General features: G+C 38.2%; 1 protein-coding gene across 3 annotated transcripts in view; it reads right to left on the reverse strand.

Annotated features, from left to right (window-relative positions):
- The window catches only part of CRK (CRK proto-oncogene, adaptor protein), a 58,757-nt gene that overhangs the window by 203 nt on the left and 39,028 nt on the right, over window positions 1-19,526 (reverse strand). For 2 of the 3 annotated variants that reach the window (XM_032788282.2, XM_032788280.2), the window contains exon 3: window positions 587-3,977. In XM_032788282.2, coding sequence (XP_032644173.1) covers window positions 3,970-3,977 — 8 coding nt within the window. In that variant the 3' untranslated portion in view covers window positions 587-3,969. Of the gene's footprint in view, window positions 1-586; window positions 3,978-19,526 lie in introns of those variants that run through there. The other variant, XR_004374740.2, reaches the window with a different exon arrangement.

The raw sequence follows: 19,526 nt of genomic DNA on the forward strand, positions 1-19,526 counted from the left end.
AACTTTATGATAGTTTTAAAAGTCTGAAGATGAAAGCGTGGGACCAAGGTAGAATTAAATTTAATATGCAAAAAAACAAGGACTACACTGTACTGCCTATATTTGTTTCATAATTTCTAAAAGTAAATTAAAGGGTCTGAATTTTCCTAGTGATCCTATTTAGATTGCTAAATTATTTATTTGCAAGACTGAGAATTATTGCTAGAATATTATATCTAAGAATTGTAAAAGTTTTTTTTTATTATGAGCGAAATTTTATATGTGATTTTAATTTCTGCATGGAAAATAAGCATTAATATTTTTCAATAAGAGTTAAGACTACATTCAGGGGTTTTTAAATGAATCAATCACCTTTTTTTCAGAGGCTTAAGTATTACTTTTCTTTTTGGTTAAGTTTACTCAAAGCTGACATTTATCAGCTTCTCCCAAATGTAATGTTTAATAGCCTCTTTTGGGTGAGGACATAACTGAGTAAACCATTACTGTAGAGAGAATCATATTGTGCCCTTGCAAATTTATATTTACACCATTAGAAAATAAATGAAAAACTTCCAAAGACAGCTGCTCCAAAATTATAACAACCCAATTTTTTGACTATATTTTTTATTTATTTCACATACTATGAACATATACATTACATGCTACAAAAAATAAAAAAGTAGATTTTAACTGTCAAGAAAGTGTATAGTGTTATAATACAATGGCACGTTCATATATTTTTACTTCAAATTGGTTTGTTTAGCATCTTTCCCCCAAAACCATTAAGAACATGAAGTGTTTTTACTCAAATGATTAGAAATATTTGCATTAACAAATACAATTGAAACAGATTAACCAGGTCATATTAGTATAAAAGTCTGGGTTTTACAGAAATGAAATATACATTAAAAAAAACATAGCAGCCAAGTTGTACTTTGTTTAGTGTGATATAACATGTAAATGCACTAGGAGAACACGGTGTAGTTGAGTGTACTACTTTTCATGGTGTATTTCTAGAAACCATTAGTATTCTCGTTCTAGCACCTGCCGATGCACAATAAACCCAAACACTGACAGAGAAAACTAAAACTTGTATGACTTCTAACATTCTTACTAATGAGTTTGGGTTTTTGGAGGGTAGGGGGTGTGCAAAAGAGGGAACAAAGACCACAAGACTATTCCATCTACATATTTATGAATTATTTAGTTTTATCTATCCTGCTTTAAGACACTGATGAGATAGGTTGAATCAGTATCTTGTACAAATGCCGTCATATCCTGTAGGCCTGTATCTGATGAACAAACATATTTCATCTGAAAATTTAGTAATTAGTATAGTGGGGGCTGAGAAAATCTGTTTCACAAGAATTTATGCTTCTAGAATAACAGTAGGTATTAAGACTTCTGTAGGGATGATCGTTTTTCTGCTCTGTCAAAGTCTATAATAAAAGTAAAGTATTTGCAATTATATGGTCTTCACAAAAACACAGCTACATAATAATACATCTGTATTTTTAGTTTAAATGAGTGTATAGGGCATTTATTTAGCAATTAAAATTTCCTTATATCCCCTCCATATTAAAAAATAACCTGCATACCAAAAACCACATTTTCTTAAAGGAACCTTACCTACAAAAGTTGGGGAATGGAATCTTGTAGACATGACTATGGATATGCAGGATGATTTAATTATGATTAGAAGAATCAGCTGAAGTTGACTAAATTGTATTGCCTTACTGAGAATATTGAACACGTCTCTCCTTTATTTATGCTTCTTTTGTGATATGTGAAGAAAAATATATGCATCTATCAGCAATTAATCTATATGAATAGATATCGTATTTAGAGACTGCTTGTATCAAGTATTCAATTCCTGTAGGTAGCAAGGTCCGGGAAAAAAGTATGAAATTGTAAAGAAACTAACATTTTACCAGCCCATTATTAGTTTATCTTTAAGCATTTTTAAGCACATTCAGCACTAACTTAGAAGCACAGTATCAAGTCAAATTAGATTAGAAATGCAGTCACTTAATTACTTCTGTCTGTCAAGTAATTAGAACAAAAATAGATGAGTTGTTAAGTTTTCTACAGAGAGTTTAGTAGTACTTTTTTAAAAAAATCATTGTTAGGATTTCTCTATGGTAATCTATCCCCACTACCTGAAAATTGAACAGACATACTGATCAATTAGTTCTAACATAAAGCAACTATGTAACCGATAAAGGAAAAGTATTACTGTTTCCAGTATGTAATAGTTTTGAGGTAAAACTTAATAATATTCTATTTTATGGGAACCATGCCTCTCAGCAATAGCCTCTGTGGTGGAAACTAGCCCTTGAAGCATTTACAACTGTTCAGAGACATTCTAGAGGTATTTAACTACTTGTACATGTCCAAGGTGTTTCAATTTTATACCATTTAGAAAAGTCCTGTTTACAATGTAGCCACAAACGATACAAAATAACTTTGAATATACTGGTCACAAGATTGCTGTATTTGGAGAACTGAATTTAAGATACAGTCAAGGGATAGTTACCTCACTGTTTTAATTTACAAACCTTACTGTATCCATTCTGATTTTAATGTTAAAGAAAATCAGATAAGGATTAGTAGAAAAAGTTGAACATTCAAGTAGTGCATAATATAACCTAGCCAATGCACTGATTTTTATCATCTGCTATGTAGTAGTATACTCTATTATGCCTTTTATAATCAGTCCAGAAGCACACAAGTATTTCTATTAGTTTATTACAAATAAAATCTTCTCATGAATTCACTATCAAATGCTTTACAGATGGAAACAAGCAGAGCAGTCCCAAAAGTTATTTTAAAATAAAGGTAATGTTTAGTTTTGTTAGTTCAAGAGATTTGACACCGATTTACTCTAGCCAATGGCTAAGACTATTCACTAAGGATAAAGGAGTTATGAAACTGTCCCAATGTAATTTAATTTTCTCTTTTACAACTGGCTAATGTGCTCTGTGTCACTTTTTCAGAGCAATGCTGCATATTTTATTACACTTATGAATCAAATACTACCTTGAAGCTATGAATTAATGAAAAAAGTGCTATGCACACATTTGTCAGCACTGGTATAGAGGTCTACAATTCCTTAAAACACGTATTTGTGGGTAAAAAATATCAGGATGCGTTAATATAACATCTCAACTTGAAGTTAAATTAGCTACTAGCAAAGTTTGAAGCAACAGTACTGAAGAAACCAATCTCTAGTGTCCTCAAACTCATCTGAAGACGTGGAGGAGGATTTGATTTCTTATTTACTATTGAAGTGTTAGATATCTGTAAGTCACAAAGCTATCCCAATGTATGTTCTACATCTAAAAAGATTATTTGCATGATGCAAAACATTATGTAGACTTGTTAGGGCAAAGAAAGTTAGAACGAAAACAAAGGCAAAAGCTCCAGAATTAACTGTTTGTGAAATTCCTACCCATATGTTGAATTTTCTAAGGTTGATTTGCATTGCCCGTGGAAGAAGCAACATAAGCAATGGGACTGGAGAACCCTAAAAACTCTAATCAACAGATGTATTGCTGCTTTCTCCACCTGCTGCTGCAGGTAAGGTACGGTATGCTCGACACATGAACATGTGCAGGCATTACAACCTACAGTCATGTACTAGTTCTGCCACTTGACACACAGGTTATCTAGTTTCGTACCCTGAATAACACGAGTCTTGATTAAGGAAAGGTGGTGGTCAGTCCCAGGGGGTTGCAGGTATCAGAATGCTTGTATAAGCAATACTCCTTTCGACATCTGTAGGAACACAGTCTAAATGGCAGCTGCAGTGAAACACAGACAGACTGTTCCCATCTGTAAGCAAAACTGTTGAGCCACACTCAGCTGAAGTCCTCATCAGGATTCTGTTGGTCCAGCAGGCGGACATGCGTGAATGGAAAGTGACCACGTTTACCATTGCACTCTCCTTCCCATTGACCACTCACATTAATCTTTGTGACCTTGACCAGCTCACCGACCTACAGGACAGGAAGAAGTAAATGGTTATTACATAGTGCAGAAGAGTATTTAATTCCTTGTTAACCTCATTTTGTTAATGTTTACACTTGTACTCTTCAATTAAAAATGCTTACTTGCTGTCTCAAATAGTCAGTCTTTGGCAGAACAGCCTAATCCAAATTATTAAACTCTTGAAGAAAGCGGAAGAGCAGAGAGAGAAATGCAGCAATGTGTGGACAGAAGACTACCTACAGTATAGAGTCTGCAACCCTGCACCAGTCTCTTTCAGTGTGTTCTTGTGGCTTGACAAATAAGCCCTCCTCTTGTGGTGAATTAATTATTGCTGAACTAACACTAGATGCTTGTGTTTCTCCTGGGTGGGACCAATAACTGAACATAAGAGGGAAGACAGTTTGCAAGTGCATAAAGGAAATACATTACGATGTTGGAAACATAACAGCTGTTTAAAAGAGAGACATCTCCAATGCAACTGAAAGGTTGAGCAAAATATTTAAAGAAATAATAGGTCAGATACAACAGCCCTGCTCAGTGTCAACAGTTCCTCAAGGGAGTGTTGCAAGACCCTGAGCACAGAAACAGGCGATAATGTAGCTATAAGAGTACAGTAGTGAAATTCTCTGGTTTGGGAGAGCAAGTTAAAGGTATTACATGTTAGTGATAATGTAATAGTAGTAACAAACAGCAGCATTTAGAGCATCTTCCATATGACTAAGCACTTCACAAACATTAAGACTTGATCAGTTGTATGGCAAGCATTATCCCCATTTGACAGACAGGAACAATACTGAGACCTATTAGGTGACTTGCCCGAAGTCATACAGTAAGTTGGTATAAATGTCAGACTACATTCTAGGTCTATATTTTACCACATTCCAAAATTAATCACACTTTAAAAAGTTCAGTGTCCGAACAAGTTATTTCCTTAGTATTTTACTTTATGTGTTGCTCAGTTCATATTAGAGAGAAAAAATGAGTGAGGTAATATCTTTTATTGAACCAACTCTTTACCAGCTCACCAACCTGCAAGACAAGAACAAGTAAATTGTTATCACATAGTGCAGAAAAGTATCTGATTCCTTGTTACGCTCGTTTTGGTACTGTTCATGCTGGTACTTTTCTATGAAAAGTACTTACTTGCAGTCTCAAACAGCTCTAAAGCGTGTCTTTCTCACCAACAGAAGTTGTTCCTTGTCTCTCTAATATCCCGGGAGCGACACGGCTACACCTACACTGCTGATCAATTAATATAGCAGATACTTGATTACATAGAAAAATCTATAATTAGAAGAATGTAAGGTGGTTGCAAAGTCAAACCCTCAAGAGTTAGGTAATGCCAAATGTAAGGCTGCTTGTGGAACTTTATTTCTGCTCACTTGTGCATAGACATTATGACAGTCTTTTAAATTAAACGATTGCCAGCACATAATTTTTGCCTCAGTACTCACCTAATTCAGTACACTGGATGGATGATTCTCAGAGAATGGGGTAGATGTTTAAGACAAGAAGGAACCTTTACAATTATCCAGTCTGACTGCTACATGTGGACCTATGTCCTATTTATTGCATATCATCCAAATGCCACACTGAATATGTCGTTATTAATTTACTCATGGGCTCATCTACAGTGCTTATTATCATATCTGAGTGTCACAAACAATAATTAATTTATCTTCATAACTGCTCTGTAAGACAGAATATCAATATTCCCATTTGACAGACAAGAAATCAAGGCACAGGGAGATAAAGACAAGAATTTGCAAGTCTCCACTAATTTTTTGTGTCCTGGTAATTAGGGATGGTTTTTTAGAGTAATTGGAATTGTTATAACAGCTTATATGTTCAGAACACTGTACGGATATTAACTAATTAATAGGGCTGTCAAGCGATTAAAAAAATCTCAATTGCACTGTTAAACAATAATAGAATACCATTCATTTAGATGTTTTTGGATGTTTCTACATTTTCAAATATATTAATTTCAATTACAACACAGAATACAAAGTGTACAGTGCTCACTTTATTTTTATTACAAATATTTGCACTGTAAAAAACAAAAGAAATAGTACATTACAATTCATCTGATACAAATACTGTAGTGAAATCTCTTTATCATGGAAGTTGAACTTACAAATGTAGAATTATGTACAAAAAATAAACTGCATTCAAAAATAAAACAACGTAAAACTTTGGAACCTACGAGTCCACTCAGTCCTACTTCAGCAAATAGCTCAAACAGGTTTGGTTACAATTTGCAGGAGATAATGCTGCATACGTCTTGTTTACAATGTCACCTGAAAGTGAGAACAGGTGTTCACATGGCATTGTTATAGCCGGCAACGCAAGATATTTATGTGCCAGGTGCGCTAAAGATTCATATGTCCTTTTATGCTTCAACCACCATTCCAGAAGACATGCGTCCATACTGATGACAGGTTCTGCTTGATAACCATCCACAGCAGAGTGGACTGGCACCTATTCATTTTCATCATCTGAATCAGATGCCACCAGCAGAAGGTTGATTTTCTTTTTTGGTGGTTCGAGTTCTGCAGTTTCCGCATTGGAGTGTTGCTCCTTTAAGACATCTGAAAGCATTCTCCACACCTCTTCCATCTCAGATTTTGGAAGGCACTTCAGATTCTTAAATCTTGGGTAGAATGCTGTAGCTATCTTTAGAAATCCCACATTGGTACCTTTGTGTTTTGGCAGATCTGCAGCAAAAGTAGTCTTAACATGAACAACGTGTGCTGAGTCATCATCTGAGACTGCTGTAACACGAAATATATGGCAGAATGTGGGAAAACAGAACAGGACACATACAATTCTCCCCCAAGGAATTCAGTCACAATTTTAATTAATGCATTATTTTTTTAACAAGCATCATCAGCATGGAAGCATGTCTTCTGGAATGGAGGCCAAAGCATGAAGGGACATATGAATGGTAAGTAAACACCTTGCAAATCCAGCTACAAAAGTGTCATGCAAATGCCTGTTCTCACTTTCAGGTGGCATTGTAAATAAGAAGCAGGCAGCAGTATCTCCCATAAATGTAAAAAAACTGGTTTGTCTTAGCAATTGGCTGAACAAGAAGTAGGACTGGGGACTTGTAGGCTCTAAGTTTTACATTGTTTTGTTTTTGCGTGCAGTTATGTAACAATAAAAAAAATCTACATTTGTAAGTTACACTTTCACGGTAAAGAGATTGCAGTACAGTACTTGTATAAGGTGAACTGAAAAATACTATTTATTTTGTTTTATCTTTTTACAGTGGAAAATATTTGTAATAAAAATAATATAAAGTGAGCCCTGTACACTTTGTATTCTCTGTTGTAATAGAAATCAATATATTTGAAAATGTAGAAAAACATCCAAAATATTTAATCAATTTCAGTTGGTATTCTATTGTTTAACCGTGCAATTAATCACGATTTTTTAAATTGCAGTTAATTTTTTTTAGTTAATCGTGCATTAACTGTGATCAATTGACAGCCCTATTAATTTATAGTCTAAAACCCTGAGTATCAGATGCGCAAGTATATTTATCCCCATTTTACAGATGGGAAAATAGAGAGAAAAAGACAAATAACCTTGACCAAGGTGTCTCAGTGATATCAGTGGCAGAGACTCAGGACCTCCTGACTTTCAACTCTGTGTCACTTCTCCAAATCAATTTACTACCAGAGTTTTTGAGTATCTAGAGCTTCCATGTATTTCAGCTGCAGTTGTTGAGCATTCAGCCATTCTGAAAATCACTGTGTAAGTGTCTCCAGTTAGACACTCAGAAAATGAGTAACACACTCCCTCCACAAAATTCTGGTAAATTGACTTGACCACCATCACAGTGGAAGTCTGTGGCTGAGGGAGCAATAGAACTGTGTTCTCCTGGGTGGCATTAATCTACCTTATATCATTCTTCCTGCAGTCTCTTGCATCACTCTCTATAGCCCCTCCAACTTTTTTAGAGCAAGTGAAACTGGGAGCCATGTGCAACAGGCTACACAACTCTAAGTAATTTCCTCAGCACTGCCCAGACAACCTGAAGTCTGGCATTGCCTAGTAACAGTGCTTGACTTTGCAACCTAAACAATTTTAATCTGATTTTTTGTATGTAATTTCTTAGATTTTGTTTTGGCCATTCTTCTTTTTTTAAAAAAAGGGCATAACCAAGTTCTATTATATGCAACTGTCACAAATCCTACCCCCAAATCCCCCAAAAATATCATGCATCAGCAGTAGGGTTTGAGCACAAAGACTTCAGCACTGTTGCACATGCTTTACAAATGCTAGATTAGTGCTATTTAACAGTTTAGCCAAGCAATAATATTTGGCACACTGACAGACAGTGTCAGTAAATGGCCAAAATTTGGGTCTGGTTTCTACTTGCACCTGTGTAGTCTGTGGGTATGTCTACACAGCGTTTTGCAGCCTGCCCACACAACAAAGCCTCCCAACCTGGGTTGACAGATTTGGGTGAGCAGGGCTCATGACAGTATTCAAACTAGCTGTATAGACAGCACTTTGAAGTTGCAGCTCAGGCTCTGAACCCTAGGGAGGGAATGGGCTGAAGAGACCAACTCACAATTAAAAAGTGCTGTCTATACAGCTAGTTTTAGAGCACTAGTCAACCCAGACTGAGAGGCTCACTCATGGGCAGGGTTCCAGAATGCTATGTAGACATACCCTGTAAGGGTTTGCTCAATAAAAAAGGTTGTGAAGGACACAGCATTGTTACTGCCAGCTGGTAGAAATTAGATTAGCATTAATGGTCTTCTGATTCCCTGTACAGTTTGTTTTCCTGTGAGCCAGAGGTGATTTGACTGTGTAAGTAAAGAAGCCACGGCACTATGTAGATAGACATGGATGATCCACTTGGCTGTGTTCCATCCACAGTTTTTATTCTGTGTGTCCACTACTAATGTGAAAAAACAGGACAGTGCATGCACAGTGACATGTGAGTTGAAGGAGTTAAGCAGCAAATCAAAAACAAGCTGTACCTTGTGAAGCACAGACAGGCAATGGCCAGTTTTCAACAGCTTTTTATAAATCTGTCTAATGTGAACAGATTTTCATGAGGCCAACAAAAGCCATCCCCTTACCCCCAAGACTATCTTCCTGCCAAATTTAAGTTTGCTCCAACCCATGGCTGTATTAGAGTCCTTTAGAGAAAAACTGTTAAGATTATTATTTTTAAATAATGGAAAGTTTTAGGCACCCTACAAAAAGGGTTGCTGCTGCTTCCTCTATAACCAACCCTGGATATTTTTCTGTTTCATATAATTAGTGACAGAATATCTATGTTTGGGAGTTCAAATACTCCTGAACAGCCAAAGGTGGTAAATATTTTTTCCCCTCAATCTTTCATCAATTATCTGCTAATAAATTATTAAGCTATGAATACTTAACTAACACAGCTTACAAATTTCTTGACCTAGAGGAATATATCTTGGCAAAGTTCACTAGCTCTGTAGCGAAGCCAAAATTCAGTGAGCCAGGCACTCTGAATCTGTGAGAACAGATTTGGACTCATGATATCTGCAAAAGTTCTCTACCAGTAAGGCTGCTTTAAAGTGATGCTTTGTCATCACAGCCATGACAAAGGGGATTGAATTCTCCATTGAAATTACCTTGCCATGGGTACTTTTTATTTAAGGCAAGTTTATTTAAGCTCTCCTAATGGCAATCCTTATCAAAACTAGTCCCAGGACTAACAGTAAATAGGAAGTTGTTTCTAGACCAAGCCAATTTTGAAATAGTACTTATTAATTTTTTTTATAAAAGTCAGAAATTAAACTATCCCCTTTTTCAAAGTCCAGCTTCTACAAATTTCCTTGTCTGACTGAACTGTCTACAGACAACTGAACCATCAAGTAAGTCAGACAAAATTTATTGCTCTTTAGGGAATGCCGAGGGCACAGCAGATGCAACAGTGCTAGATTTTGTATTACTTAACATTGTGCCACATATGCACATGGTGCTTTATAGAAGAGATAAACATGGAATTCCTGCCTCCGTGGAGATTACAATCTATATTTAAATTAAAATGAGATCAGAGGAAAATGACTAGGAGTGCATGAACAGAAATAATATGACCATTTGGCCACAGAAGCACCTTGAGGATTTTGTTGTTGTTTTATTTTTGTAATGTGACTAATAAAGAAGTTTCTATGAAAAGCACATTTGGAAAAAATCCACTAATCTATTTGCCACAGGCAAACAGGAAGCTTTCCATGACCAATCAGGGCTCCTAACTCAATTGCTGTAGAATTTAAGTTTAAGAATTATATATGTCTCTTTGCTGCTTCTAAGCAGTCAAGGCACTAGAACTGTGGCACCTGGACTTGCTGGTGGCCCACCTTCAACTCTTTAGTAGCAGCCTCTTGCTGTTAGGTATCTGATGTTTTTCAAGCACCAGATGTAATTGTAAGGCTTTAGTTACACTGTCTTGGCTAAGAACACTCAGGTGAATTAAAATTGGCTTAAAAGACTTGACAATGAAAAGCACTGAATTGGGACATGGGAAACAGAAGAGTGTGCGTCTAGTGAGATGCCATACTGATCAAAATTAGAACTGGATTTATTTAACTACTTAATTAAATGATCCGGAAGAGGAAGTAAACAGCTACTGCTGCAATTTAAAGATATGAAATAGAAAGGAGCTGAACACCAGAGAGGTCAGAGAATAATAAGGGACCTAGTGATTAGAAACAGGGTAAAAACAAAAAGATTAATTTTGGAAAAATGCAGCTAGGGGGAAAAAATCTGAACCCTTAATTAGCAGGAATCTAGAAAAACAATAATATTGACCAACACCTAGAAATGACAGTGGATAGCAAATTGCACAAGGGTTTACAGTGTAATATGGCTGGGAGACGGGGGGAAGAGTCCAGAGGAATGAGCCAAAGATATTGAGCATGTGGAAACTTTGATCCAATTTGCTTGCCTTCCACATAGATCAAGACAGTTCACTTACAACTTTTGTCAGATGAAGTGCATATGCAGGCAAATAGAGTACTGATACTAAGAAATCCACTTTGAATCCATCCATTAACAGCACAAAGACTTCTCACAATAAAAGTAGAGAACATATTCCTCCATCATCACCACAGCATAAACCATGGCCAGCAGAGCTATCCTGTATAGTGAATTGCCTAATTACCCAGACTGAATAATCCAAACATCAAAGGAAAGAGCACCGATCCTACTTTACAGAAAAGAGCAACCAAATATGAGAGGAATACATTATTAAAGAAGAAAACTTTAAACCAAACCAGAGTGTATTAGTCATTTAACCATCTGTGTGGAGTATAATCAAAAACTGAGAAATATGTGAGCCACCAGTATAAAGCAGATCCATGTCCTGCACTCCCATTCTGCCTAGTGAATGCAACAAAGAATGCTGCCCACTTCTAATGAAAATCAAAACGCACTTTCCACAGAAAAGCAAGCCTACCAACATTCCTGAAAAATGAAATATTCTGCCTAACCCTCAGGAAGCTAATACTATTAATATGTATTATTTGTATTGCAAAAGTGTCATAAATCACAGTCCCATTGTGTTAGGTCATGTATAAACACTGAGTTTATAATCTAGGTATAAAATGAGACAATAGCTGGTTCCCATTCATATACTTAGTCTTTAATGCATCTTTCAGGACAGTTGACCATAAGGTGCTGGTGACCACCATGCATGGTGGCAGACAGTACAGAATTACATTCTAACAGGACCCAGAGTAGTAATGCCAAAACCTTCACCTCATGAGGCCCACAAGGATCTTGCCTCTCCTCAAGGATTTATCCTCTCTTCCCACCCAATATCTACGTAAGAGTTGAAGAGGCAAGATATCATGTGCCTCATTACCAGCAATATGCTGGTGACATTCAGCTGTATGTCATTTTCCACAGAAGCAGCCAGTGCTATGACTAGGATATCATAACATCTTCAAGAGATCAGTTTATGGTGGTCTTGCCTGAGTTTAGTTTAAGCAATAGTAGTTAGGGAAAGGGGAAAATGTTTCAGAGAACTAACCAAGACGCTGATCTTCCCCTTCCACAGAAAGCATCTAACCCCTATTCATCAAAATGGTACAAAGCCTCAAGTCCTCATCAGCTCACCACTAGCTCAAGATATCCATGTGGTATCAGTGGTGACATATGCCCATTTCTACCTTCAGCTGGCTAGTAGAACTTCACACCTACCTCCTAGATGATGATCTGGCCAAAAAGATCTACGTATTCATCACCTCCAGACTGAAATGCCACAACACACTATGAGGCAGATGCAGTATGTTAACACTACTTTCATTAGCAAATGACATTTTTCCAGAACAGCTGTTGAGAGCTTTAAAGCTCCTTTGCCATCTAATGCTGCCATTCCATCTGGGAAATTTCAAGTTATTTTATGTATAACTTTGTCTGGGAATAGTGTTCCACCACTTATAAGCCCTGATACCAAACAGTTCTATCAGTCTTTCACCATTCTGATTTTAGAAACCAAGTTCAAGCTTGCCCATTGCTTTATCCACTCTGTCATCATCATCCCCAATGTTGGCACTAAAATCCACCATTATTAAGCAAATGTCATGCTTGGGAATACTGTCAGAGTTTGTTGGCAACTGTAGAAGTGATCACTGATCCCTACTGTAGTTGTCTGTTGGTGCATGACACTGTATAATTGTCATACTCCTATCATGTTTGAAACAATCTGCTGTTAATCAGCTCCCACTCTCTCTGTGATTCTTCTGCTTTGGAAGTCATGGTTAATGCTATTCCTGAGCGCTAACCATCTTGCCTTCCTAATTACACTGACATTTTAAAAAATGTTTTTTATCAGCTCTTGGCCACTGACATTAATTTGCTTTAAAAATTTCAAAATTGTGTCCCCCCATTTCTTTCATCACCTGCACAGCTTCTGTTGTTTCATCCATTGTTGTAATGTTCCAGAAACCTACTTTCAGTTTATTTTGCCTTTAATATAACAAAGGTTTTACCAATGTGTTATAATTAAGTTTTTCCATAGATTAAAATATTTTTTCTGATAAGGTTAAACCTTTTGTTTTAGATGTGACAGTGTATGCAAATTTTGAAAGGGATAATTGGAAATGAAGTGAGAGTGCTGAAAAGGGACAATTCAGAGCCCACCACACAGGGACAGTGGAACAGAAGTGGTTTGCATCTCTCCTATCCTGGGACTGCAGGTTAGGGTAGCCCAGTGATTCTCAACCAGGAGTACACGTACCTGGTAGGGTACACAGAGGTATTCCAGGAGAAACATCAACTCGTCTAGGTATCTGCCTAGTTTTACAACAGATTACATAAAAAAGCACTAGAGAAGACAGTACAAACTAAAATTTCATACAGAGAAAATGAGAATGTAAGTAATTTTTCAGTAATGGTGTACTGTAACCCTTTCATATTGTTATATCTGCTTTTGTAACTCAGCAGTATTTAAGTGAGGTGAAACTTGGGGTGCGCAAGACAAATCAGACTCCTGAAAGGGGTACAGTAGTCTGGAAAGGTTGAGAACCACTGGGGTAGCCTTGAAGACACTGCAGCACCTGGTGGTGAATGAAGGACTAGCAGCACCGGAAAACGGAGCAAAGGGCCACCCTCAGCCATGCCCCCTATTTTGACTTCCTGCCACTACTAATGCACTCTCTGCACTGGGGGAGGCATGGAGCCAATGGAGCCAGCTCTGAGCTTGTCAGAGTCCCACTGCACTGGAAGTATTCTCAAGGGGCTTTATGGCTGCTTTGCAATCCCTCTGTGATGGCATAACCTGAAAAAAGGGGCTGTGGGACACCAGTAAATACAGATCAATAATTAAATTCTACATAAAATATACTACAAAACAGATAATTTGGTTTGTAAGTTCTTTTTATATTATAAATCTTGTAGAATAACTAGCAACTTATCTTGGCACTCCCCCCACCACCCTCAGAAGTCTCCCCTGGCCCATTCCTCCCAAGATTTTACAATATATGAAAATTAAAAAGCCTCTTTAGTGCATTATTATATATTTAAAAAAGCAACCAGAGTCAGTAAAGTAAGAATTATGGTTCCCAAAGCAAATTTAACTTGGAGTACTACTGTACACAGTTAAGAACAATAGTTGTTCTAGTTTAGAGACCTTCAATGAAGGTTATCAAAAGGGGAGATTTCTATATTTTAGTATTCTGTGTCACTGTTTCACTATCTCCATTTAGTGAATGGAGCTGTCTCTCATTTGGATGTGACCTGTTAGTAATACTTCCAATCTCTTTAGATTGATAAAGCAAAGTAAGATGGAAAAAAATCTTCACCTTATTGGAAAACAGGTATAATCAGTTTCCAAGATATTACAATAGCTTTTAATTTTTTTTTAAGTTAACAATTTAACTCTCAACCAATCAAAGTTAGAGCTTCTTAAATCAGTTTCAAAAGTTGGCATTCCAATGCTTTGTTTCAAACATATGACAGAGTCTGGTAATGCACTAAATAAGACAGGTTAATTTAAATGCTCTGTTTTGCTCAGACGCCATTAAAGAACAGTTTTACAGAGAGTTTATCTATCCCATTTGTGGAGAATTGGGAAACATTTATTTTTATGAAAGAATATGTGCAACTCAGTTTTCCCTCTCACCTTGTATTGTTCACTGCTGGATGTAAAGATGTTAATTTCCTTCTTGAAACAAGACAAGCAATGCAGTAACTGAAGGGAAGTCACTGAACAGGAATGAACTATTAGGAATCTATGTCTCTAAGGGTAATTACTACACATCTCTAGACAGGTAAACAAGTTTGCAGAAGTACTGTACCTTGGGGGAAACTGCATATACTGGTTTTGACCCAGTTCAAGAGGCCCAGAAGACAAAGAAATGAGAACTGTATTTAGTGGTCAGTGTGCTATGAGTGGGCGGCAGGAGGTATCACTCACTGGATCCAAGATCCAACATGAAACTGTAACCAACTGGGACAAAGCTTGCTGAAATGGTTTGATAGGTTTTGAAACATACCAGGGTCCCCATGTGGCAGACTGCTGACACCTAGTAAGACTGGAATATATATATAAACTGTTTTTTGTTTTCGAGACATGTTTTCTCTAAATAAATACTTTGCTTCATGAAGTCTGGTTGGCCACTGATTAACCCTGTCACAGCCCATGGGAGGTGGCAGGAAAGTAGTTGCTGAACTTAAGTCAGACTTGCTAAAGCAGTGGTTCTCAAACTTTTATACTGGTGCAAGCCTCTGAGTGCGACCCCCCCTTATAAATTAAAAACCTTTTAAATATATTTATCACCATTATAAATGCTGGAGGCAAAACAGGGTTTGGGGTGGAGGCTGACAGCTTGCGACTTCCCCATGTAATAACCTTGCAATTCCCCTGATGGGTACCGATCCTCAGTTTGCGAACCACTGTGCTAAAGTGATCATAGTGAGCTGTAGGAGGAAATTGCAGCCTAAATCTCTTGTCTGGAGGGAGAAGAATGCAGGTGTCTGCTGCAAAAAAGTTAATGACTATAGGCCTGAGAATAGTATCCTCAAGGAGGCCACAAGGTCAGAGGTGCAGTTACTCCAGAACTTTTAACACCATCTTCATTACACCAGCTGTAGCTGTTACATTTTTACAGCAAAACCCAGGCATTTACCACATAATGATCTCCACTGACCCAAATATGATGAGAGTTACACAAAGTCCCACTAGTGCTGCATACAGGATCTATACAAGGCACACCCTTTGTAACAAAGTAATGATGAAGAGGGGATGAAGGTATTTCAGGATCATTTACATCCTTAGTGAGATTCTAAACCTTCATTTCCTTAACTATGTTTGAAAGTGAACATTTATGCATATCAGCATAGCTTTAATTTTACAACATCTGATACGTATATTAGATCTTTCTTTCAATATTCAGTATATGTTTTGTCAGGGTATCATTTCCTCCAGAAAGCAGCTCTTTTCTTAGGCTTTTCTAAAATACACTATTTTTAATCTTATGGAAGCAGTAAAAAAGTGCTATTCGTAGTCTGGCTCTCAAATAGAGGGCTTGAAAAAGCCACTTGCCTGGGGCAAGCAGAAAGTTTTCCCAGGCAGCACAGTCAACCTCTCCAGAATCAAAGCTTTCATTAAAAAAATTAGTCTCTTGCCCTTATGGCTATGGGGAAATTTTTCGAAACATTAACTGAATATAAGTCAATGGAGTGCACAGAGTAGGTGCATGACCAGGGTGGGGTACAGATGCACAAATAGTGTACAGCGTATGCTGTAGAGAAAAGAGAAAGATTTAATGAAATGAGAGGAATATGGTACTAAAAGACAGAAGGGGGAAGAGATCAAGACAAATATTTGGGAGGAGGTAGAGTGCACAGGGTATAGGGAAAAGAAACACACAGTGGAGACAACTCAGTAAGATACACACTGATCTATTTGAGACAAAAAGAACACATTGTATGGAGTGAAGCCAGGAAGGGGGCAGGGGGAAGATCTACCACAGCAAAAGAAACCTAAGGGCAATTTTTTAAAAATCAGAATTGCCAATAATAGAGAGAGAACAAGAACCATACTATTTTTATTTCTTTAAATTGTGAGGGAAATGGCAGAATTGGTATTTTGCACCCTTACTGGTAAGGTCAGCCCTTGGGCTAGTAGATGTTTTACAAAATTTTCAAGCCCTACATACATGATAGTTCAAATGTAAATAAAATAAGCAAACTAGATGAAGGTACTATAAAATGGATCCACAACTGGTTGAAAAACCATATTCAAAGAATAGCTATCAATGATTTGCTGTCAAATTGGGAGGTTGCACCTAGTGGGGTCCCACAGGGGTTTGTCCTGGGTCCAGTACTATTCAGTATCCTCATTAATGACTTGGATAATGAAGTGAGAATATGCTTATAAAATTTGCCAGTGACACCAAGCTGGGAGAGGTTGGAACTTGGAAGTACTTTGGAGGACAGGATTAGAATTCAAAATGACCATGACAAATTGGAGAATTGGTCTGAAATCAAGATGATGATATTCCGTATAGATAAATGCAAAGTACTACACTGAGGAAGTAAAAAATTAATGCACAAATACAAAATGGGGAACGACTGGCTAGTCAACAGTATTGCTGAAAAGGATCTGGAGGTTAAAATGGATTACAAATTGAATATGAGCCAACAATGTGATGAAAATTCTGGGGTGTATTAACAAAAGAGTTGTATATAAGACATGGGAAGTATTTGTCCTAGTACACTCAGCACAGGTGAGGGCTCCGATGGAGTACTGTGTCCAGTTTTAGGTACTATGTTTGAGGAAAGGTGTGCACAAACTGGAGAGAATCTAGAGGAGAACTACAAATATAATCAAAGGTTTTAAAAACCTGACCTATGAGGAAAGGTTAAAAAACTGGGTATGTGTTAGTCTTGAGAAAAAGACAACTGAGGAAGGACAAGTCTTCAAATAGGTCAACGGCTGCTCTAAAGAGGACAGTGATCAATTGTTTTCCATGTCCACTGAAAGGTAGTAGGACGACAAGTAACAGGCTTAATTTGCAGCAATGAAGATTTAGATGAGATATTAGGAAAAGCTTTCTAAATATAAGGACAGTTAAGCACTGGAATAGGTTACCAAGGAAGGTTGTGCAATTCCCACCATTCAAGGTTTTTAAGAACAGGTTAGAAAAACCCCTGTCAGGGATGGTCTAGGTATACTTGGTCCTGGCTCAGCATGTGCGCAGACTAGATGATCTCTGGAGATCCCTTCCAGCCCTACATTTCTAGGAGTCTATGAAAAAGGGAATCGAATCTTAGTTAAATCCTTAACTTGTTAAGCACAATCAGTGTAATCCCCACCCCCCATTTTAAACAGCTGAGTCTCTAGGGGTACCTACTTGAATGGGGTACTCACCCATGCTTGTCTGGAAGGGGTTAATGTAGGATAAAAAGGGGGCCAATTAACCAGACAGGCCACAGCTGAGGGGAATCAGGCATTTTGGTAATCCCCTGACTGATAGGTGCTGGAACTAGGGGTGTTGGGGGTGCTGCTGCACCCCATGGCTTGATGTAGTTTTCATTATATACAGGGTTTACAGTTTGGTTCAACGGCTCTCAACACCCTCACTATACAAATTGTTCCAACACCCCTACATTGACTGAATAATGAGGGAGCTCAGCTGAGGAGGAACGAGTGGTCTAGGTTTATAAAGCTGGCAGCCGAGGGGGGACTGCAGGGAAGTAGCCTACAGTCACTCCATGGGAGGAAGGAGCTTTGGGGCTGACAAACCCAGAGGAGGGAGAGCCAGAAGGTTAGGAAAGGTCCAGGGAAGAGGCAGTAAGGTCCAGAAAGGAACAGACCTTACCTGGTGATTAGAGGATCTCTGAGCTGGAACTTGGAGTAGGGGGGCAGACCCAAGTTCCCCTATCAGCTACTGGGGAAGTGGCACTGGCTGGGCAGTGAATGGGAAGACTGCCTGTGCCCATTCACAAGAAGAGACTTTGATAATCCAGAAGGGGAGGGGACATCTGACTTGGCCAGAGGGCTAAGCCATGAACATAAAGCATCTTGCCTTGCTGAGAGCCAGGAAGAGAAGGCAGGGTGTGTGGTGAGAGATGGAAAAGAGGCACTGGACCTGGAATCAGCTAATCCCCAGAGTGACCCAGAGGAGGCACAGTAGCGATGAGCAGACCCTGTAACACTATGACTTCATGGCTTCAGTTAGGAAAGAAGATTGCAGCAGTTCTCAAACTTTAGGTCGGGACCCCAAAGTGGGTTGCAACCCCATTTTAATGGGGTTGCCAGGGCTGGTTTTAGACATGCTGGCCAAAGCCCAAGCCAAAGCCCAAGCCACACCGCCCAGGGCCAAAGCCCAAGCCCAAAGGCTTCAGCTCCAGGTGGTTGGGCTTAGGTTACATGCCCCCCCACCCTTGCCTGAAGCCCTTGGGCTTCAGCTTTGCCCCCCGCCCAAGGCAGAGGGGCTCAGGCGAGCTCAGGCTTCGATCCTCTCTCCTGGGGTCATTTAGTAATTTCTGTTGTCAGAAGGGGGTCACAGTGCAATGAAGTTCGAGAACCCCTGTGCTAGTAGTATTCTCTAAATTCATTTGCAACAGGGGAGAAAAGGTCTCGGCGGAATTTCACTTCCTTGCAGACTGTGGCAGACTGACAGATCATTTATCATGAAGGGATGAGTGTCCAATCCCATGAACTCAACTACTGGAAGACCTGGCCAAGGCACCTTCAGGTAATTTGCCCCTTATAAATGGACTGCACAAGACAACCTACATTTCCAATGCTTTCTAAGGGAAAATAAATACTTTCAGTCCCAGTTTGTATCACCAATCAACACAGCAGCTTTCTGTTAACATACATTTAATTATAACATACATTTTCTTAATTCTTTATAAAGGTTACTTACAAGCTTTAACTTTGAACTGGAATTTTCTGTTAAATGTGAACTAAACCTAAAGAGGGAAGTCCAGAAATGTGTGCCAACTATACCCACTAATAAGGCTGCTACAGATATTGGAGAATATAGTGTCACTCAATGCATAATTTAAAATTTCACTGAACTTTGAAAAGAAACAGCTGCTCT

The sequence above is a fragment of the Chelonoidis abingdonii genome, chromosome 20, assembly GCF_003597395.2.
Source record: "Chelonoidis abingdonii isolate Lonesome George chromosome 20, CheloAbing_2.0, whole genome shotgun sequence".
NCBI classification, from domain to species: domain Eukaryota; kingdom Metazoa; phylum Chordata; order Testudines; family Testudinidae; genus Chelonoidis; species Chelonoidis abingdonii.